At 45.7% G+C, this 23,390-nt stretch overlaps 1 protein-coding gene across 1 annotated transcript in view; it reads left to right on the top strand.

Moving 5' to 3' along the window:
• Positions 1-23,390, top strand: part of LOC149339761 (uncharacterized) — a 223,574-nt gene that overhangs the window by 78,401 nt on the left and 121,783 nt on the right. Inside the window, exon 2 of the mRNA XM_089550561.1 lies at positions 13,538-13,573. Within this exon, the coding sequence (XP_089406687.1) occupies positions 13,538-13,573 (36 nt within the window). The remainder of the gene's footprint in view (positions 1-13,537; positions 13,574-23,390) is intronic.

Here is a 23,390-nt window from a genome sequence, read left to right as displayed (position 1 = left end):
TTTAAGGCGGCCGTCATTAAACAGTACATAGTCAAGCGTGTGATATCTTTACAAAGAAGCGCGCATAATGCCACATGTGCTCAGTAATTTTGTGAAGCGGAATGTTGAAATGTTATCAAATAGGATGACAGTAGTTATGAACTTGAAACATAGAATACAACAATATTTGCCGCGTCTTTCGGGTCAGCAGCCGTGCAGCATAGGACGCGGGTTCGATCCCGGCCCCAGCGCTTGCTTTTCGATGGAGGCGAAATGTTAGAGGCCCGTGTACTGTGCGATGTCAGCGTACCTTAAAGAACTCCAGGTGGTTGAAATTATCCTGAGCCCTCCTATCGTCCCTCGTAGCCTGAGTACCTTTGGGGCGTTAATCCCGATAAAACCAAAACGATGTTTTCACCGCAGATATCTTTAGCGGTATCACGTGAGCTTTTCTTCACATATTAAAGTCTCTTGATAATCTGAAATTCACATGACATGACTGAGCAGGAAAACGAAGTTAACTTGTTAGAACAGCAAGTTTACTGCCTTGAAACGCGGCCATGGAAGGCAGTTTCCTTAAAAAAGGAAGTCATTCATCTTGAACATTCTAGGCTTCATTACCTTCTGATATGCAGTAGCACTCCGCCAAGCTGAAGCTGAATTTCCCATAAGCAACGTGTCTGTGTGAGCCTTCCTAGTCTTTGCGGCTGCTGCGCCTTGGGCCTGCTTGTTAAGTACTTCTTCTTTTGACTGCTGGCAGCCATACCCTGTTCGCTGCCGCCAGTAACTACTGTGATTTACGAATAGCCTGTTCTTACTGCCTCAGAACTTCCTATTAGAAATCGTGCATACTTTAATACAAGATGACCCAGTATTGGCTGCGCACGGAAAGATAGAAGTAACCTCTCTATTGGGCCAAATATTTACTTTCTTTCCAGCTTCTGCTCAAACGCGTTATCGTTTGTAGAGCGATCCAGCCGTTCCACGCAGGTTCTGACTAGGATGGTGCCAGGTGCTCGAATTTGTGATTTTTTATAGAGTGAGAGAGGAGCGCGCATGCCGTGCGTGCATTGAATTAGCAGCTCCTGCAATGAGGTCAACACCGCGCTCACACCGCCAGCACTTCGTGAGTCAGCCAAAAAAGCCTGGTTTGCAGTTCAATACGGTATTCTAGTTGACTGCAGTCTGAGCAGACGGTCGCAAGCCCACGCAATCTGTTGCTGTCCCGTACAGCCTGGCACATCATGCCGTCTGCTGCGCAAAGACAGTGATCATAATCAGAACCATGAAAGAACCGAAGCTTCTCTGAGTGGAATGAATGAACGATAAAAAATTATGGAAGATACTTAAAACTACTTACGTGCACTGAAGGCGAAAGCATTCATTTTTAATATATATATATATATATATATATATATATATATATATATATATATATATATATATATATATATATATACACACGCCGCCGCGGTGGCCCAGCGGTTATATAAGGTGCTCGGCTGCTGACCCGAAAGACGCGGGTTCGATCCCGGCCGCGGCGGCTAGAATTTCTTTGGAGGAGAAATTCTAGAGGCCCGTGTACTGTGCGATGTCAGTGCACGTTAAAGAACCCCAGGTGGTCTAAATTTCCGGAGCCCTTCACTACGGCGTGTCTCATAGCCTTAGTCGCTTTGGGACGTTAAACCCCATAAACCAAACCATATATATTGCTACGACGAAGAGGAAGTCGAAGTGGTCTCTCGCGTGAAAGGGTCGCACGAAGAAGAAGAGGTTGCTGGTTCCGTGGGCAAAGATCTTGGCAGGACGAAGACGCAGCCGTGTTGGGCAGGCGTGCGATATGCTGGGTGATCCGTCGGCTTTTGGCGTCCTCGAAGCGGCGGCATTCTTTTACGATGTCTGCAATCTTGTCGCAGTTCTTATAAACGAGCAGATTGAAGGCATCGTCTGCAATGCCCTTCAGCACATGTCCGACTTTGTCAGCCTCGCTCATCTCCTTATCGACCGTGTAGCACAAAGTCAACACATCCTGAATATAGGACACGTAGGACTCCGTGGATGACTGGGCGCGACTGGCAAGATCTCTTTTAGCGGCAAGCTGCCGGCCGAGTGGTTTGCCGAAAAGGTCAATAAGTTTCTGCTTACAGTCATCCCAACTGGTTAATGTCTCTTCGTTACTATCATACCACTTCAGCGCCGTGCCCTTAAGGTAAAAAACCACGTTCGCAAGCATAAAAGTTTGGTCCCACCGGTTGTTAGCGCTGCACCGTTCATACTTGCGAAGCCAGGTCTCAACGTCAGCGTCGTCGTCCCCAGAGAAGGGCCCAGGATCCCGAGGGTGAGTGAGGACCACCGAGGGCACTGATGCCGCCGAATCTGGAGGAGTGGCTTCCGTCATTGTAAGCCGTGGAAGGTAGCGGCGGCGTGAAAGGTACGTCGGGGGTGGAAGGTAGCGTCCGCTGCGTAGTTCCGTCTTGCCGCACCTCCACCAAGATGTTACGGGGAAATACTATTTACATTTATTTACAAGCAATCGGTGAATAGTTCCTAGCGGCGAGCATCAGGAAGCACGTCGTGCTAGGACGAAGAGGAAGTGGAAGTCGAAGTGGTCTCTCGCGTGAAAGGGTCGCACGAAGAAGAAGAGGTTGCTGGTTCTTCCTGCTGGCGTTGGTGCTTCCTGATGCTCGCCGCTAGAAACTATTCACCGATTGCTTGTAAATAAATGTAAATAGTATTTCCCCGTAACAATATATATATATATATATATATATATATATATATTCTTCCTTTGTAATGAAACGCCCACTATTAGTATACAGCCGTAAGGCAACGCATACACTAGGTTCGTCATCATTCGCCAAGAAGAAAAGCGGTGTCGTGGCCTATGTGTTGATTGCCCGCCGCACATTCTGGAGGTCATTGGTTCCATTCCCCGCACCTAGGGAATAAATCTTTTTCTTTGCTGACAACGTCACTGCAAATTTTCTCGACCACTATTCCTGGACACCGGCAACGGCGTCGGGTTTCAGTGCTAACTGTCCATGCAAGGCTTTTTCGCCTTGATAAACGCGGCATCCCTTTGCTGGAGTGGCGGGCCGCGGTACGTTCCAAGTGCGGTTTCGGTATCATTTGCCTGCACAATACTTGCATCTGCCCACTGCACCGACCACACTCGCTCCTCACGGAGTCTCTTTAAAGCGCGAGAACAACGCTATAATTTCCCAAAAGAATACCGTTTACAAATATTCCTGCCAAATGGTAATCAATATGCATCACAATGCACTGCGTCCTCCATCCCCCATTCGTGTGAGCTGCACCAGGGACAGCTGCACTCTAAACATGAAAGGAGAGTATGTTGCCCTTTAGTCCACTCTTTTTTACGGGGCAGGGTATGCTTTCAAGCCCTGCTTAAGCCTTCCATAAAAAAAAATACGGAATACTTACTACAGACAGCCGAAATAGGTCCCCTCTTCAAGAAATGTGACGTTCTAGCGGTTACAAAGATTTTAACCGAGGTTTCAGCCTCCGCTATTTTCTAACCTCACTAACTCCCATGTTGTGTTTAAAAGCACCCTCCAATTGCGAAATGCATCAGGTTACTATGCTTTGCAGTGGGAATACACCTACGCTGCCAAGAGTGGGCATTCCGTATGTCTAGTGATCAAAATCTGCAAGGGAACTTGGGCATGCCTACCCTGCCCCTAAAATGGAGTGTGCTAAAGGACAGCGTACTATCTTTTTGCTCCTTTACAGGCGTGTTCGTGCTTAGCGATTACCCGCGCCAGTTTGGCTCCGCAGCCTTCATCCAAACCGATGTAATAACTACAAGCGCGCAATGCTTCCAGATATTATGTAGCGGAGTGCCCTAAAGTGAAGACACGAACAAAGGAATGTATACAGAAGGCGTCAGCTCAAGGTCCCAAAAACAAAGTCGGCCTTCACTTGCTTTATCTGATAACCTAATATCGAGAACTACTAATAAGGTAGTAATTACTCATTGACATCCACCCGAGTGCAGCCATATAGCTACAAAGGAAAGCTATACAGCTTTCTCAGAAACTTCGTAGTTTAGGAAAAATTCGTCCTGGTCCGGGGTTCGAACCCGGGACCACCGCTTCACCCGAGCAGTCGCTCTACCAATTGAGCTAACGGGGATGGCAAGCTTATGGTAGGGCGAGAGCGAATTGATCAATAACTCCAAGTGGGAACTGTGTTGGTCAAATGTTTAGGGGAAACCCCCAAGGTGGAGTAGATTTGTAATAAGGGAGTAATTACTCATTGGCATTACTCATTGAGTAATTACTTTCCTTTGTAGCTGCGCTCGGGTGGATGTCAATGAGTAATTACTCCATTATTACAAATCTACTCCACCTTGGGGGTTTCCCCTAAACATTTGACCAACATCTAGAACTACTACTTCAGCTGTTTAGTGGAAATTGCGCAGAAGTGTGCAAATACTGTCTTCTGCGCGTCACAGCTATTTAAAACGGCATTGCGCAGTCACCCTTGCCGTGAAACACTCGTCCTCTAGCTGCACTTCGATCTTTCTCTCTACCTGTTCTACCGCACCCCCCATCTTTTTTCTCACTGTGCAGGACAGGCGTCTCAGCAAAAGCGAGACAGTTTCAGCGCCTGTGCTTCCTCCATAGCCTAACCTAACCTAACCTCACGTTTAAGAGCTGGGGAGTCACGCACAGACACCTTCCGATGGAACAAGTGCAAGCGGTGAACACGAGCTCAGATTTTCTTTTGAGACTCCAAAGGACAGTGATCGAGCTCGTTCCTAGCGCCGCAGGTGGGCGGCCAGAATGGCGAAAGCGGCGACCATGCGAGCTCGAGATAAACCGACAGGAGAGGGGGGGGGGGGGGGGGGGAGAATACGCAGGCAAATATAAGACCGACCCATGAGAGGGTGAATTCAGCAGGCGTGTTTGCTTTGAGTTTTACGCTGGCATTGTCGTCTAGGAGCCGGTCAGTGTTCCTTTTTGCTTATTTTTTGCAGTGAAGAAAAAAAGAAAAAGTTTGCGCATTTTATCAAGGGCTCGGGCTCCTCTGGGGCCGGGACTACTGGTAAATTGGGCATTTTCTCTTCTCTCCCTCTCTCTGTCATGTCTGCCTCCTTCTTTCTCTTCGTGGAAACAGCCTTAAATGTGCAAATGGGAAATGTGTACAGCGTAAAATCCGGACAGGCCAACCAGGAGACAACGACAAGCACTGTGTTTCGTTTAAAGTTGGGCGCTTGACATTGCTATCTCTACGCTGGCTAGTACAATTCTTCTAGGGCCCCAGAAAGTTACCTTTCTGCGATTTATACTTTATTGGATGCAGATGGCGCTAAAACGAAGTTTAGTGCAGGAGCTTTAAGGGAGCTCTAAAGAGTTGTGCTTCTGCGTCCATAAGCTATACGCCTAACAGATGCTAGCATGTTTGTTAATAAAGGCAAGGCTGGTGCCACGGACTTTTTTCTTATCTATTATTTTATAAACTTCATTCCTTGTTTTTTAGGTCGCGAAAGACTTAAGAAAAGATGTTATTCTTAATATAAAGTCGTTTTTACGGGTGGATTCGAATATTAGCATTGCCCACAGCGTATGTTTCTCGGAGCGATATTCTGGCTTTGAATGAAAAATGGTGGTTCGGAGAGCTGAATTCTAACAAATGCCAGCTTGCGAACTCCAATGCGAGCAGAGCTTCGTTAAGATAGACGGCTATATTTCATTAGCTCTTGAAAAAGCATATGTTTCTCCGGCAGCCTAACAAGGTGACATGGCAACGTAACAGGCTTGGCTGTGATTCTAGTGTACACACCACAATCGGGAAGAAACCAAAGTAAAAGGATGTGCGAAACTTCGAGCGATTGAATTTGTTATTTCAATGCAGTCTTCAGAGGAAATAGAACGATAGAGGATAGGCCATGAAGAGAAGAGACGTTTCGCTCAGAGTCGACCCTCCAACGGCAACGTCAGTGGATCAAGGCTCTGGTTGTGATGAAAGAGAATAGGAAGAGTGCTCTTGTATGCAGCATGTTTTACGGGTAGCATCAAAACGTCTTTATTCAAAAAGCAATGAACGTCCCGTCGACCAGCCTTTAACGCTACTTTCCTCTGTTGGCCCTCTCAAAGGAGCAACATGTGCCTGGAGAGTTCACGTAGCGCCTTGCGTCGTATCTCCTACTCGACCGCTGGTCGTGTTCACACTTCTGAAGTTTTAACAATGACCTGCATTGTTGCCATCGTTTTCCGCCTCATGGAATGCAAGACCGTACTGTCCCAGTCATAGGGCGTCACAATATTATGCCCAAGCTGTTTTAGCAGAATGGACACTGTGTGGGCGAGATTGTAGTGCTGTCAGTTCCTGTGCCGATGCCTATACAACGCCAAGTCGAGCTTTCGCTTCACTTCACTTTTTGGCCGTGATGCCCGGTGTGCAACCACTATTTGCTTGTATTTTTTGAGTCTGCACTGTCGCCCTCCTGTCAGACTCAGCGTGTGGGGCATCTGGCCGTGAGGAGAGGTGGGAAAGAAAAGCCACGTGCCTCACCGTATCCCACGTTGCCTCTTAGGTGTTGTACTGGTTGTCGACTTGCCACTCGGTTCAACGTTGTGGTGAGTTCTCGTAAGAGCCTGTTAGTTGCTCTTTTGCAGCTTCGTCCGCAATGTCACTCCTTACAATTCCCCAACGCCAAGGAATTCAGAGTATTCGTGTCGGAGCGTTAGCAACATGTGTCAAGTTTTGATCTTTTCCGAGGCGGTAGCAGCGCGTCGTAAAGCAAAATAGGGCAAAACAGAGCAAGAGCTGCACGATAGCTCGCATTTTTCGCGTTCCCTCGTGACACCTAAAGACAAATCGCGGGTTGTCAAGCGCCACCGCAGTAACCACGGAGTAAAGGTCGCAGGGCGCGCTCTTTCTGAGCCGTACCGTGCGCTCCCAGCGCTTGTTTTGTTTTCACCATGCTCTGGAAGTTCACGTTAGGTTAGGTTTATATTTCAAGAAATATGAAGCGTTGCGACCGCGGCGGAACTCCCCAACTCAAAGTTCCTTAATACTGGCCAGCACGCAGGTGGAGAGGTGGGCATAAAAGAGGCGATAACGAAGGAGTGAGAGAGAGAGAGATGCACCAGCAAGGCTATACACACGCATCATTTACACACGAGGTGTCCACATTGATTTCAGTCGTGTTGAAAAAGTCGAGATTGCAGTGAACAGCACCCTAGGCACACACCACGTGCGTCACCCCTTTTCGCCGTCGGCGTGGTCTGTGTGTCGTATTGGGCGACGCATCATGGGCTTTACTTTTCTTCTTGCACTAAGAAAACGTGCGAGACACCGCGGCCGGCAGGTCAGGAACAGACAACGGGAAAGCGCGCAGGGTTTCGCCTGTACAGCTGTAGTGAGCCTGCTTAGAGAAGGCATAGAGCTCCCCGAGCATAAGCGTGGTTCGTAAGCATAGAACGGGCGGCTTTGCGTACAGAGAAAGTAGGATTACTGCTGGCCAATACTTTGCGTGTTGTGCAAAAGGGACATTCAATTTTTTTTTCAACCTTAAAGATTGCCTTTGAACCAAGAAATCGAAGACTCTGGCATTGGAAACTTCCGGATTCGTTGACTATGATCTATCTGCTGCCTATTCTTCAAATGTACATCGGCTTGCATAGGGAGAACGCCAGTCACGAAATACGCGTAGTAGCAACAACCAAAACACTGGCTTCCTTCTCTAGACAATGTTAACCCTGACCAAAAGGCGAATACTACAATTCGCGCTTTTCTATGTCATTCATGGCTGTCTCAGTGCGACTGAAAGGAATCTGTATCACTAAAATCCAAAGCCCTTACTGCCTTTCAGAGATTAGAAAATTGCGTTAATATCAATACAAACGGCGTACAAAGCTAGGCTATACCAGGTGTCCCAGCTAAATGTAACCAAGCTTTTAAAAAACACGGGGTGTCCTAGCCGTATGAAACCAAATGAGGGTTGTTTAGAGTCGCGTGACCTAGTCTGCAGTATTTTTTGTTCCTCAAGGTTGACTAATTAGTTAAGCTTACTTAACTAACTTTTTAATTATTGACTTGAGGAACAAAGTGTCAATGGAAAAGTTGTAGATCACTTTGAGAAACAGCTTACTGAGATATTTGCAGGAAAGTAATATTTACGTAAAGTACTTTTTTTACCGGCCTTAAATCATAACCTGCACAATAAGAAAAAGCTTCCACATGACAACTGTGCCACTTCAACGTCCCAAGGCGCGCCTTAAGGAATAAAATCCATTTTTTTCTGAAGACCTCGCTTCGATGAGACTTTGGGTGCACATTGGGGCAGAAAAGTGAGCGAGCAGCTGGTCACGTGACAACTTTCTTTTAAGGCCAATTAATGAAGCTACGTAAATCGTAACTTGACGGAAACAACACTACTAGCGGTTTTTCGAGGTGATCTAAAACTTTTGCATTGACACTTTCTTCCTGAAGTTAATAATTAAAAATTTAGCTAATTACACTTATCTAATTAATTTACCTTGAAGAGCGAAAAAAATACTCAAGACTAGGCCACGCGACTATGAACAACCCTGAGTTGGTTTCACTGGACTAGGACACTTCGCCTTTTTTAAAAGTTTGGTTACATTTAGCTGGGACACCCGGTATATATCAGCATTCTCGCGCGTTGTATCTCCTAACTTTCGTAAGCGTCGCACAATCTGTGACTACTGGTACATAGTTTTAAATCCACTGCGTAAAAAAGCGGCATCGCTCCATCACTGCTGGCCCTGCTCCTCGTATTTGAACTGTAGATATGGTGAGGTCGTCTCTAAAATATATACCGCAGCATTCGAAAGCGCCACCCTGACGAATCGCACGTGTAAACACGCACCGATGCCACGGAACGAAAACAACGCGAGCACGAAAGAGCCTGAAACGCTTCTCATTCACGGCTCGTTGCAACCAAAAGGCGGCGACGGAGGAGCGGGAAAGGTTGAGGTGTATCAGTTGGAACGGGGCCAACTCGCATTCATGGCTCCTCCGAGGACGGAATACAACCAAGGGCCCCGTCGGGTAGCCCAACCGACGCGGCTTGCGTTGCCATGACAACCGCATCCGGGCGGAAACGTTTTACGCCCGCCCTGTTTCTCAGGGTGTAACCGAGGCCGGGCCGAGACGGTGTCGCAATCATCGCCGGTCCTCAGTGTGCGGTGCGATCGCAGGCGGGAGCGCGCACCTCTCCGAACGTGACCGCGTGCCGTGTATCTCAAGGGTGCACTTGGAAGCTCTTTTCTCGTCCGCTGCCTCTCGGCCCTCTCGTACGTGCTGGGGCGCTAGCATATCCTGGGCTCCGCAAATGTCGTGGCCGGTTGTTGAGTGGCTGCAATTTCTACTGCATTCCTGCTCTCCTGTGCGCTTCTTAACATCTGTAGTTTAAATGAACATTTTGATGTTATCTATGACTGCGACTATTCTTCTCTGACGGCGCTCGGGAGGTGCTATTTATTCACTGCATTCTTGTTTTATTCAATAGGAGCAACCGTACCTTCTTTGTCAAAAGTAGCCAGGCTGCGTGGTTTGCTTCTAGCTTGTATAGTGGAGCCCTTGTGGTTTTCCTAAAGATTGAAAGGTGTTGGAAGGTAAGAATACCCCCAGACCTTCCCTTTAACGGCCATTTCAGCTCCAGGGAAGCTGTAAGGGCTCCACTGTACGAGCTAGAAGCAAACCATGAAGCCTGGTTACATTTGACAAAGACTGTACGTATTAAGACCTGGGTGCCACGCTCCTGTAATAAAAGTACAGACAAGGGGGCCGTTCCGTAACTTTTTCCCCGAAGACATTATCTCTTATTAAGTTATGGCAGCATAGACTTTGCATTCAAATGAAAGTATAGAACGTCGTCTTCCCCACGAGTCAGCCCTTTTTCATGATATTCTCCACTAGCCACAATGCGCTTCAATTACCGGTGAATAAGTCTCTGCAAGCCGTCATAAAGGAAGGAGGGTGGCTATTGGCGATATCAGTGCCGGACTGCATGGCTGAGGATTGCCTCGGAGGCAGTCGTGTATTCTCGAGGCATTTCTTTTATTTTGGCAAACACCCAGCAGTCAGATGTTGCGCGGTCCGGGCTTTCAGGTCGTTGAGGCAGACCGACCACCCCTTCTCTATAGGTCACTAGTGGTGGTTGTCAATTTGAACGTAACTTTGCTGAATTACCTCATTTACTAAAATTGTTACTTCCCGTGAGCAAAAACGTATCCCAAGTATATTTTTTACTGATTTGGTTATGGTTTACAGTGCAGATGTAGTCCAAGGCTAAGGCGAAAGCCAATCCCAGGGCGTTCTGGTGTGGCAAGGGCAAAAACGACCGAGGCACTTCCCCTGGCTTCAATGCCATCAATTCATTTTCATTGTCTCAAAAACATTTTAGGACACCAGGATAAAGTCGCCCGCTATTGAATATCATCATCAGCAGCAGAAGCGGCAGCATAACTGCGCCCACTGCAGGACAAAGGCCGCTCCTATATACCTCCAACTAACCCTGTATTGTGCCGGTTGTGATCACCTTATCTCCACAAACTTCCTAATCTCGTCCTTCCTTCTTACTCTCTGGCCATCAGTTATCTTGCCTTCCCATTACATGTCCGGCACATGCCCATTTTTTCTCTTCTTTATTTGGACTAAGACGTCGTTGATTCGTGTTTTTTGTTGTTGTTGTTGTTGTTCTCTGACCTATTTCGCTCTCTTCCTGTTTCTTAAATTTTCGCTTACCATGAATGCTCCAATTAACCGCCTCGTAATCAAGATCATCGTACGCCCACAACATCTCAGAGTGTGTGGCAATCTTCCTCGAAATTCTCAAAGTTATCTTGGTCCTTTATGGCCGTACACGTCCAACCTAATTTAACCCCCTTGCCTTGTCATCCCTGCATCTCCTCCCTGTCAGTGTTATTCACATAGCTGTAGCCAGTCACTTCGTACATTTAGGCACAGTTATATTAACTTTTGTTACTGCCTTCACAGGAATTCTAGAGTCTAGAATCACTGCGATGACTGCTGAAGCAATATATACAAGTCTGCGCAACTTAAGCAAAGACTGTGTTTCCTACCCAAGTAAACATGGTATTCATTTACGATTGGGATAACATCAAGCATGTATTCTTGAAATTATATCATTACTTCGAAAAAAACTCCTACCACGACGTTCATTCATGAATATAAAAAGAGAAATGGTCTTCAGATTCTAATTCGTTTCTTTTTTCTGTAGCATATTTACAACTCTTATCCATGCTTCCAGCTTGGGCCCCCGAAGTGAAACGACCTTCCTGCAATGCACTTCTTTTTGCCCTCCGAGACCTCAGCGTCTTCTATCCTGCATCTACTCGAGATGGGGGACAAAAGTCGTTTCAAAGCATTTCGAGGCCGCCGCGGAAGCATCAATTTTGAAAAGTCTGGATCCCTTAATGCCTTCCCGCCACCATCCGACGCACTGATGTGACGACGCGTGCGGGACACAGAAAAAGATGGGCGCATGGCTTCGTGTGCCCCGCTCTTCCAGTCTTGCTTACCAGTCAACCTTACAGAAGGAAACAGAAAAAAAAAGAACATCGCAGAGAGTCATATATGCGGTGTCTCTTTCGAAGCACTGAGCAGGCGAAGGCAGCGAGGACTGGCGGGCACATATACTTTACGGACGGCGCTGACATTCGGGATACAGTTCATACGCCGCCTCCGCCGCAGCGGTGTATTCGGGCCTAAGCTGTTTGATTCCCCGAGACATCCGTTTCTGCGCAAGGGTAGCTCCGGGCAGAGCCGGCAGCACCACTTCTTTCTTCTTCCTCAAGTCATTTCTCGGCCGCTCATCGAATTATGCATACGGGCGGCTGTCGTGCCCGTTTGGTTCTTGCGGATCTGTATTTCGTTTTTTTACTCGCGGCTTCTTTCTTCATCCGCTCGTAGTCATTGCCCGAATTCCGGCACCGTGAGTTCAAAGCTTGTCTTCGCTGCAGGCACCGCTATAAAGCCTTTAATATTTCTTTCGGCATCAAGCGGGATACGCCACATACCACGTATTTGCTGTTTTTTTTTTTTTTCTAAGCTGCCAGCCTTTTCTGCGTTTCCACAAGCAGGGCCAGTCCCAGGTGATCGGTAGAGAAAGAGAAAAAAAAAGGATCTAGACGTAAATAGAACATTCGAGGCACGCCAGGCCATTGCAGTTCTCGTTCACTTTCCTCCAAAGGGAAATAATTCATACATCTCCGGCTATCCAGTGGCATAAATGGAGGCTCGCTGTTCACCGTCTCATTCGGCTGGGGGCGCTGCTGGTCTCTCGTTCGTCAGTCGGCATGGCTGCAAGAGAACCAACGGCCTCACATAAATTATGGTAAACCCAGCAATGCGACGCCTCGGTGCTCTATCCTATCGACATTCCGTCCGCGGCAAACGGCCCGCACAAAAAAAAAGAAAATAGGAAAAATTTCATGTAAAATGGAAGTTTGGAAAGCTGTCCTGGTGATATTGGTTGGGGCTGCACCTACTAGCTTCAGGAAGAAAGCTCCCCTTATTTTATTGCGTGCTTCTCGAGTAAGCACCTTGGAATTTCTTTTTTTGATGTTGTTGTTGTATTACCTATACCTCGGAGTTTTTACTTCTCTGGCATGTTTGTTTTCTATTCCTTTACACCTGTCAAGTGGCAATGAAGGTGACGGCTGTTCATGTCTAAACAACGAGGCTCTTGCTTTTCTGTTATCCTATTTCTTTGCGCCTTTTGCAACCACGGCGGGTTCTTTTTTTTTTTTTTTTTGCGCTTTCCGCCTATATGCTTACGATCTCTCGCGTCCCCTGGTTCAAAATGAGGCTCCGAAGACGAAGCACGTATTATTTGGAGAAAATTCTCGGTGCGTGCGGTTTTCTTGATATATTTTGATTTTCTTCATATTGTCTATATGCCTTGGGTTTAAATTTCACACGTGTGTTAGTATTCTAATTCTGACTTCTCATAAATGTTCTGGCGAGATGTGAAAGCAGGTTATTCAGTTTCTGCGTACGTAATCTTGAGCTGACCTTCGAGCAGATAGTACGTATTACGTGGGGCAAAAGTTTACATTAAGCGCAAATGGCTCTCCAGGTGTATAGTAGCGATGTCTCCAAACGAATGCCTTATTCGACAAGCACGCATTAGAGAAGGCGACATTGACTTTCGCTCCACAGTTGCACACGTAGTCGCTAACCACCGGCCGATAACGAGGCAGTGTGTTTCGGCCGTTGCTTGCCCGCCATGGAGACTTTGGTCCCAGATAGTACGCCGTGGCTGTCGTGAAAGTTATGGACGAAGGGCTACTGTTCGTCCACGGGATTATAACAACCGCACTACAGTCCATATCAAAAAGAGTTTTGATTAACAATAATGAGCGTCTGCCGGCTACTTCCCTTGGTTAGCTAGCATAATTTAGGATATTATACAATGCATTTTCTCCGTAAATGTCTTTACCAAAATTAATTTGCTCTAGCCCGTGTTGTTGTTGTTGAATGTCGCAGAAATGTCGTGCTGACGGGACCTTTTATCCACTTCTTTTTCTTTTTGCAGAGAACGAGGGAATCGAGAACAGACATCGCACTGCGAGTGAGTATTTATACTTTTTCTGCATGTTGTCTCCTATACCTGCGCGCAAAAAAACACGCACGAACAATATATACTCGACCACCTGAAGCGTTTGTTTTTAATTCGCACGTTCCCCGAGCCATGCACATAATGTGCAGTTTTCTTCAGCTGCATCGTCAGCATTTCATGCGTTGTGGTGTGATAGCGGAATTCGAGTGGCAAGTCTTTCGCGAATTCAAGTTGATATCTTTTGAGAAACAAGCTCTGTGCGTCGGTGGCCTGTTCTCGAGGAACAAATGATTTGGAACCATCATTTCCTGCGCTAGCTAAAAACATCTGACTCAGAACAAAAAATCCGGAATGAATCTTTCATAAATCAAAGAACCCACAAATGCAAGCAAACTATTTGAACACAATAAATTCAGCGTTATGAAAACGAACCACAAAGCCTTTTTATCAGCTAGTATTCTAGACTATTAAAATATCCAAGTGCTCTTAACGGCGTTTTGTTGTTGCTTTTCATTTTCTTTTTGAAGAGGCAGTTGGTTCTTTTCCGGCTCTGATCTAAGCCGTTAGGGGCCCGCCCTCTGATTTCAGTCACCCCGCCGAGGGTTGTCTGTAGCATGCAGACGTTGGTAAGTGGCGACACCACTTGTTCCTGAGCGTCCGCGGGTACACTCTTTATCAAAAGTAACCAGGCTGCATGGTTTGCTTCTCATTTGTATAGTAGAGCCTTTACGACTTTCCCTAAGGTCGAAAAGTTCTTTGAAGGGGAGGACAGTGGTTCTCCTTATTATACAGAGATTTAGAGCTTGAGGGCTGGCATAATAGTTTAAATATACGACTGAGAAGCAAAACCATGCAGCCTGGTTACTTTTGACAAAGACTGTACATCCGCGCACGGGGATGATGGTGAGCAGTGCGCCACCACGTACCCGAGCACTCGTGCTTAGCCGCGCGTGGCATCGCCGGTCCCGGGGAAAAGGGGATACTGGTGGTTGAACCGATGCTGGGAGTTTGGACCTTTAATGCCCCTCGGTGGAGGCAACACACCACTTTGGCCCCAGCTTCCTGTAGATGGCACCTCCGGCATGTCCCGACAGGGGAAATCGGCAGTCGGCTTTTCGTACCCTCCCCTTCACCTTTCACTTTCCTATCTTCTTTCTCACAACTTCCCTGTCTCCTATTCGCTTTTTAGATTTCCCTTTTTATCCTGCCGGCAAGGGTTAACCTTGTGTGGCACACTACTCTGAGTTGCGTCATATTTGGTCATAGTTATGGTGTACAGCTGCCGTGGGCGGGACTTGCTTTGAAGTTCCTGTCCCGTCCCCTTGTTGTACTCCGTATTGGGTGGCTGGCACCATGACCGAAAAACTAAATTTTTTATGGCTCCTCTCCTTTCCATACCAGATCGCTTTCTCAAAAGATAGCGGAACGAGGCAGCACATTTTTTCGCAAAAAAAAAAAACGACATTCACAAAGTTTCATGTACATTGACTGTGAAGAAAGGCAAGCTCCATTAATATCCCCATTTCTCGTTACCAAATGCTTAACAGATACCTTAGGCCCTGTCTACAAGGCGTAAAAAATTGCCAGCGGTGACCTACTCCTTGGACTGAGCGAGAGCATCCAGTGCTCGAAACTCCCAAACATTGCTTCTATAGGGGACATCTCTTTCTCTGTGACTCCCCACCGATCTCTTAACACAGTCGGAGGCGTTATCTCAGAAGCTGACCATATCCGTCAAACAGAAGCCGAAATGCTTCAAGGACTCTCTGACCAAAATGTAATGACGTTCACAAGATCCAAATCCGCAAGTATAACAAGTAAATAGATACTGAACACATAGTCCTCACATTTAACATCAGCAGTTTGCCTGAAACGACCGAGGTTGAATACTTGAAAGTAAACGTCAGACACTACATACCCAATCTCCGCCGATGTTTCAATTGTCAGAAGTTTTGCCACGGCTCACAGAGTTGCCACGACCGAAAAGCCTCTGCTAAATGCGCTTCGAAGGACCACCATTCTGAAGAATGTGACGCAGCATTACGCTGTGCAAACTGCGAAGAAGACCACTCTGCGTACTCGAGGGCGTGTCAGTCTTGGAAAAAGGAGAAAGAAATCATCACCATAAAGACCAAAGAAGACATTTCATATAAAGAAGCGAGGAAACGTTTTTCCCTTACCAACACATTCCCCTTCACAGCGAAACCAAACTTCGCTGATGTGGTGCGCAGGGGCGTAGCACCACACAGCACTCCTCCACCTGCCGAGGCCACTTCCACCGAGCCTACGGCAGGGACATCCACGCCCCAGGCAGGGACAGCGAAAGCTGCCCTGCCATTGCCAAAGCAGGGAACGGTGGTCCGTGTATCGGCACCCCGCAGGTCTTCCCCCCACCGGGGGCGGCCTGGAAATCAGACGTCCGCGCCTTTGCGGTCTTCCAGCATCTGTGGTGAGATGATGGATACAGCTCCCAGTCCGCCCGCTTTGCAGCGGTGGAACAGCTATGTCGAGCGAAAAAAAAAAAAAACAGAGCCCTCATAACAGCCCTAGAACGTGAGTAAACTCCATATCGTTCCTACCCCAAAACATAAACATGGCTTTTCTAGTTCAGTGGAACTGTAGAGGTCTGTTGAGGAATTACAGTGACATAACAGATATTTTAAGGTCAATGTTACCCGTAGCCTGATGTCTTCAGAAAGCCAATCTAATTCCACAACATATCAATATCCCGAAACATTATAAAACTTTTAGACGCGATCGCGAGCAGGCAATAGACTATCGGGAGGCGCCGCGATTGTCGTTCAAAGCGGCGTCCCTGCTCGAGAAATCAAACTCAAAACAAAACTTGAAGCCGTTGCGGTCAGTGTCGTCAGTTATAAAACTATTCCTATCTGTTCTGTATATATTCCTCCACATTTTACGTTAACAGTCCACGATCTACAAGAACTCATCGATGAACTTCCAGAACCATATCTAGTAGCTAGAGATTTTAACGCTCACTCCCTTATTGAGGAAGCGAGCGCTACTACTCTCGAAGTGAAATATCCGAAGATTTTATCCTCAGAAATAACGTAAGTCTTTTAAATACAGAAAAGCCACATACTGCTTCCTTACCTCGGGGAAAATGACCTGTTTAGATTTGTTGTTTAGTTCACCTTCTGTTTTTAACAATTTTGAATGGGATGTCATTGACAACCCGTATGGCAGCGATCACCTCCCTATACTAATCACTTTAACATCCCCACCGGAAATAATCCCAACAAAACCTCAACGCTGGAAGCTGCATTTAGCAGACTGACAAGTTATTAGAGCAAAAGCCACTTCAGAAATTATAGTTTTAGAAAATCTGAGCATTGATCAGATAAACGAAAAGTTCATGAATTGTATCGTAACTGCCGCACAGTTAGCTATTCCTCACTTATCTGGAGTGGTGTCACAAAACCACTAAGTGTCGTGAACAAAAGACTGTAAGGAAGCAAACAAGAACAAAATACAGCTTGGTGTAAATTTCGCAGATATCCGACACGTGAGAATCTCGTAAATTTTGAAAAGCGAAGAGCTAAAGCTCGGTAGGTTCGTCGCAGTGCCAAGAAAGCCTCATGGCAGAGGTATTTTTCTCTACAAACAGTCAAATCACATCTAAAAAAATGTAGGAGCAGGTTCTAAAATTAAATGCCAACTTCTCGCCGCTCACAATTCCTCTTCTGACAACACCTGACACAAAAACAAGCATAAGGAAACAGGCAGACATTTCGGGTGAACACTTCGCTGCAGTTTCCAGTGCATCGCTCTATACGCAGTCATTAATAAAACATAAAAATATACCCAAAAAACTGAGACTTCCAATGTGGAGGTGAAAAAGATTAATAAAACAATTTAGTTACTCTCCGAAGAAAATAGAGTACTGTCTGCCGGGAAAAAAACTGCTCCAGGACCCTACAAAATACATTATGAAATGCTTGCCCATCTTTCCGAGCCTGCCGTAAAAGCACTTTTAAGATTCTTAAACACAGTTTGGACACCAAAGAAAATACCTGAAGCCTAGAAAAAAGCTATTATTGTACCATTTCTTAAACCTAGTAAACTCCCAACCTCTCCTAGCAGTAATAGACCCATAGCCCTGACCAGTTGCCTTGCCAAATCCTTGGAAAGTGTCCTGAGTATAAGATTAACTTTTGTTCTTCAGTACTGTGAGCTTCTTGATATCCATCACTGCGGTTTTAAAAAAAGATGCTGCACTACAGATCACTAGTACGTCTCGAAAATACTGTCAGAGAAGCTTTTATACACAAACAACACTGTCTTGCAGTCTTTTTCGATTAAGAAAAAGCATATGATACAACCTGGAGGTTCGGAAATCTTCAGGACTTAGCTGAGATCGGTATCCGTGGCAGAATGCTGAACTCCATTAAAGACTTTTTGTCTAACCGTTCATTTAATGTCCTCCTAAGCTCAGCCCTTTCGAGGAATTTTATTCAGGAAAATGGAGTGTCTAATGGGTATATTTTGAGCCCAACTCTCTTTATTGCAAAAATGAATTCTCTTAACAAAATAATACCAAGGTCCGTTATGTATTCACTTTATGTAGACGACCTTCAGATAGCTTGCACCTCCACCAAAATATTAACATGCGAAAGACAAACACGGTTAACAATAAACAAACTGGCATCATGGGCACACAGAAATGGCTTCCGGTTTTCTACAAAGAAAACAGTAGCCATTATTTTATCACTCAAACGAGGATGACAGGCAGATCCGTCCCTGCATCTCGACAGAACCGAGTAGCCCGTAAAAATGAGCACAAATTTTAGGTATAATATTTGACAAAAAAACTCCCTGCCTCATATTAACGCGTTAAAGAAGAAAAAATTCTGATCACTGAACATACTCGAAGTCATTTCACACAAAAACTGGGGTTCTGAGAGTGCATGCCTTCTAAAAATTTATCGCTCTGTGGTACAATTCTGCTTAGACCATGGTAGTATAATATATGGTTCAGCAAGGCCACCCTACTTGAGACGGCTCAACCCAGTGCACAATTTAGGTTTACGTCTTTCAAATGATGCTTATAGGACGTCGCCTATAAACAGTTTTTATGTTGAAACTAAGAAATCATCACTTACATACAGAAAAGTCATGCTGACATGCTCATACAGTCTAAAAATCCGTTGCCTACCGAAACATATCTGTTACGAAATAGTTATAAAGTATCCATCCGGAACTGTCTTTAATAACAAACCGCTAACTACCAGGCCACTCCTCCTGCGTTTTGGTGAGATGTGCCAGAATCTCGGAGTACGGAACACTATACCTAACATTGCGCTCAGACGATAGCCACTACCTCCATGGTACAGCTTTCCTGAGATATGCTATTTCACTCTTACACAGTTTCACAAAAAGCAAACTCCACAACAACATATAGTACAAGAATTTCTTGCACTCGAGGAAAAATACAATGGTTTTACGGACCTTTATACTGACGGTTCAAGTACAGGTGCCTACGAAGGAAGTGCAGTAGTACGAGGGCATGAGAAGGAAATAGTCAGACTCCCACAGTGTGCAACAGTTTTCACAGCCGAATGTTATGCTGTATGCTTAGCCGTAAAAAAATAGTAAATGAGAACCTCAGAACCAGTATTATTTACACAGACTCTCTTAGTTTACTTACAGCTCTCCACTCTAGAAATGCAATTACTCCGATACTCTGTGACATCATACACAAAATAGCAAAAGCCATAGATCAAGGAAAAAACATAAAATTTTGTTGGGTGCCAAGTCATGTTGGAATTAAAGGCAACGAGAGAGCAGACCTCTGCGCGACACAGACTCGTGGCAAGCAAATAAAGAAAGTAGATATTCCCTTTAAAGATTGCATGAACTCGGTACATTGTGAAATAAAGAAAAAATGGCAGCCCGCTTGGGACAATGAAGCAAACAACAAACTACACTTTGTAAAACCAGTTTTAGGAGAAAAGAAATCCTGCACCCACCATGAACGTTTCAAGGAGGGGATTATCTGCCGTCTTCGTACAGGACACACGCACCTGACACACAATTTAATACTGACAAAACAAGATCAACCTGTTTGCGAAGAATGCGGAGTTGAAGTCACGATTAACCACATTTTATTCTCTTGTGTGAAACTGGAAAAACCAAGAAAAAGTACTTTACTCAATTTTATAACGCATACGTCTGTTTTCATCCTACACTGCTTTTAGGAGACGATGCAATTGTTAATATATTACGTGTTTTTAGCTTCCTTAAAGAAACGGGATTTCTCAAGAGGCTCTAAATTTTTTACCCACTGGTCTGTTTGAATTCTAATACATCTCGCCACTTTCTCACGCCTGAGAAGAAGGCTGAGGTATTTATTTTGATTGGTTGGGAGTCTCGATATCCTTGACCAGCCAAGGATACCTACTGAGGTTACCCAGCCCTCTTTAAAGCTTTGACGAGTAGTCATTTCTAAAATTTGTGTATGTGTTCACTAGGTTGTATTAACCTTTGAGGGCCTCTTCACCAGGGATGATGCTTTACATTTCTATAATATTCAACCAAAACTTTCCCAATACTTTGTGCTTGGCGCATTATGGCCTCAGTTGCCTATGTGCCGTAAAATCCAACACAGCACTATGATTTCAGTCAATGACATTTTTGTGCAGAAATTTAGAATTAAAACAAAGCCGTATGGAATCAAATTCCGAGCGTGGCTATGAACAAATATACTGCAGCCAAAAGGAGGTGCCCGTGAAATTTAACTGTCGTACAGAGATGATGGAAAGAAACGCGAATACAGCGTAGCCCAGGCGCTGTTTTCATCATGTTTTTACTGCGATGGTAGCAAAAAGACGCTTGAGTCGTCCGTGATGCATTCTAGGACGACTTCAACGTCTTTTAAGAGCGTTAGCTCTTATTCATCACGTTTCTCGATTCCTTGGGGTCTGCTACCACCTCCCTTTGGCGTGAAATTTTCCAAGTCCGAGGAATTCAAGATGGCGGCCCCCATAGTAAATTGATATAGCAACCCAATTGGTGATTGATTGGTGATATTCTTAGTATATCGAATCATTGATTGGTGACGTCGCTAATTTTGTGACGTCATAATTAACTAGTCACATGATTATATTTAATCGCTTTGAACTCAGTAATTAATGAGGCATCATAAAGCGAATTAGATATTTGGAATCCTCTATATGAATAGAACAGGATAGGCACCGAAATTAACTAATGAAGTTAATCTTTTGTTATGGTTACGCTTATATTTAATTGCTTATAATTAACTAACCGATAACGTCATGATCTAACTAGAAAATACTCGTAACGGGCTCAATGAGTAGGACATGTTAGACACCAATATTGTCTAATTAGGTTAACATTTACCTATGGTTAGCGTCATGGCGGTCGTGTCGTCAGCATTCGGCAGCTCACAATTTCATGCCTCATGGCGGCCGGGCATCTACCGCCTTTAGGTAAGGAAAAATGGCCCTCCAAAGAGTCTAAAAACTTTTTCGGCCCAAATTGGTTAAAAATATCCGACCTTAAGGCGGTCAGCGCCCGCTCGCCGTAAGGTATGGAAAAGTAGCCCAATCACGTGGCAATACATCACATGGACGATAGATGGCGCTACCAAACAGCTAACGCTCGTTCCTTCAACGTCTTCCAGACGGTGGCGGCATCTTTTTTTTTACCACCAAGGTAAAAGCGCGATCAAAAGAAATCCGCACAGCGGAGCGCGTAGGCACCGCGTTGTTCGCGTTCATTTCCATTCACTCAGGATATTGGATGGAGCCTAATCCTGGAAATTAGTTTTCGCGAACTCGTTCCTTGGTAAAAAAAAATTGAGCTATCAATTGGATTGGTGCGTAGGAAGTGCGACAGCATGCTTATTTAACTCGGCAGTCAATTGCCGTTCTGATCGTGGCTTTACGGTGTTCCCAACGTCCCAATGACACTCAGACAAGTTTTTATGATGGTGATTCTTATGCCGCAAGGGCATCTGCGGCCACAGAGCGCCATTGCTCAAGGTAATTTTCATTTACTCAAGGTGGGGTCAAGGACCCATTTCCCAAGCAGTTCACCCTGAGTAAGCCGAGCACTAGGCAAGGGGAAGTTTGTACCCAATATATCACCGTTGGGCACCCGGTAGCACTGGGGATCGAACCCTGAACCTCCCGCAAGCGAGGTGGATGCTCAACCACTCGACCACCACTGCGGTCTGATCCTATTCCGGTTCCACTTCTGAATCCGTTGTCTTAAGCTGTCCAGTATATTCAAATTCTGACTTTACTCTAATTTTGACTACGCAGTTATGAAAAATGTGTCACATCCATAGATCCCAACGACTCGTCATGCCGCTACCACCGCAGTGGCGCAGCGGTTAAGCTATGCACCACTTCACTGAAAGGTGGCTGTTTCAAACACAGCCACCAGGTAGGGCTTGTGAGGCACAGGTTGCTCTTTCCGGACAATGCTCAGAGGAGTAGCTGCTAAAAGCCTCATTATTAACCCAATATTTCTTTGCGAGGCTGTATATTTTGCACGCAGACCTGAGGCTGCCTCAGTCAGTAACTTTCTTCTTAGACATTTTCAATTTTGCGGAGTAATTCTTCGTCCGACGTCTCCTTCTTCCCCCTCACAAGTGGGGAGGAGGGAAGTAGACGTCAGGAGTACGGTTGGCAGGTGGCAGGCGGATTGAGGCAAAGCTTCCTAAATACCACTTAGCAAGGGAAGGCTTCATACAAAAGCCGACACCACCGGAATGTTTTCGCCTTTATGGTCCTCCTGATGTTATCGCAATAAATCACCTCATTTATCATCTCATAGTGTCACGTTGAGTTGACTTTATCGTTCAGCGAGGGGGGAGGGGGAGGGCGACAGCCTGGCAGAACTTTGGAGTCATCAGCTACTACAGCTTCCCCCAGGTATTGGTTAGTTTTCATTTCGCCTTTATAACAAGAGCTAAAATTGTCTGGGATATCCAACAACACAAAATTCTTTCTCCGACTCGCATGAAAAATATGTGGGCTGGCCTTCTTCGAAGTACACCTTTTCGTATCTATAGAGCGTCTTTGTTTTTTGAAACAAATACGTTTTGTGGGGCCCCTTGTTTTGTTTTTAAAAAGTTAAAATACTAAAGTATAGTCGTTTGCGTTGCTGTGGTTTCAACGTTTTTTTCATGCCTTCTTCAACTCCATCACAGTTGTGCCTTCTCTAAGAGGCGCGCTCTTGCTAAGTGAGTCCTCGCAAAGAAAGATTGATCACGAGCGGAAACCTACGCCGCTTTTAATTCCTTTCCTCCCCCCCAAGAGCATTACGGGCGTTGTAATCGCAGCATGAGCTTCCGGCCTAGAAAGTTGTCGCTCAACTTCAGACAACTTTGTCTTCAAGGCCGAGATCGTATCGCTGTTCTCCAGACTTAGAAACTCTCACTCGCATTTAACTTGCTGCTTCTTGCCTTCGCTTCGCAAAAAGAAGAGCCTGAAGGCAGTTTCAGTTCTTTCCTGCTTATTTACTGCTTCCTTTTTTTTTTTTCTCCTTTTCCCCATCTCTTTTCTGCCCAAGCTCCACTGGCACCAGGAGAGGCATCTTTTCCGCATCACGAGTGCTTTAGAGGCGAAGCCCTCTTCGGCGAGTTTATGATAGCGTTTTATCTTTCACAGCCAAAGCACAAATACGCTCGGTAAACCCCGAGCATGATGTTGCGATCTTTGTGGGTTTGCGCCAAGTGAAATAAACAAATAAAAATAAACGAAATAAATGCCCGCGACTGCAATGAGAACCCGCGGCAGCGCAAACAGATGACCTTCGCTAGCCCCTGCGCGAGAGCACT

This window comes from Amblyomma mixtum, chromosome 6 (genome assembly GCF_055824585.1).
Source record: "Amblyomma mixtum isolate Tamu chromosome 6, ASM5582458v1, whole genome shotgun sequence".
Classification (NCBI taxonomy): domain Eukaryota; kingdom Metazoa; phylum Arthropoda; class Arachnida; order Ixodida; family Ixodidae; genus Amblyomma; species Amblyomma mixtum.
The sequence above is the reverse complement of the archived record's forward strand: the minus strand, read 5'-3'. Positions and strand labels throughout refer to the sequence as shown.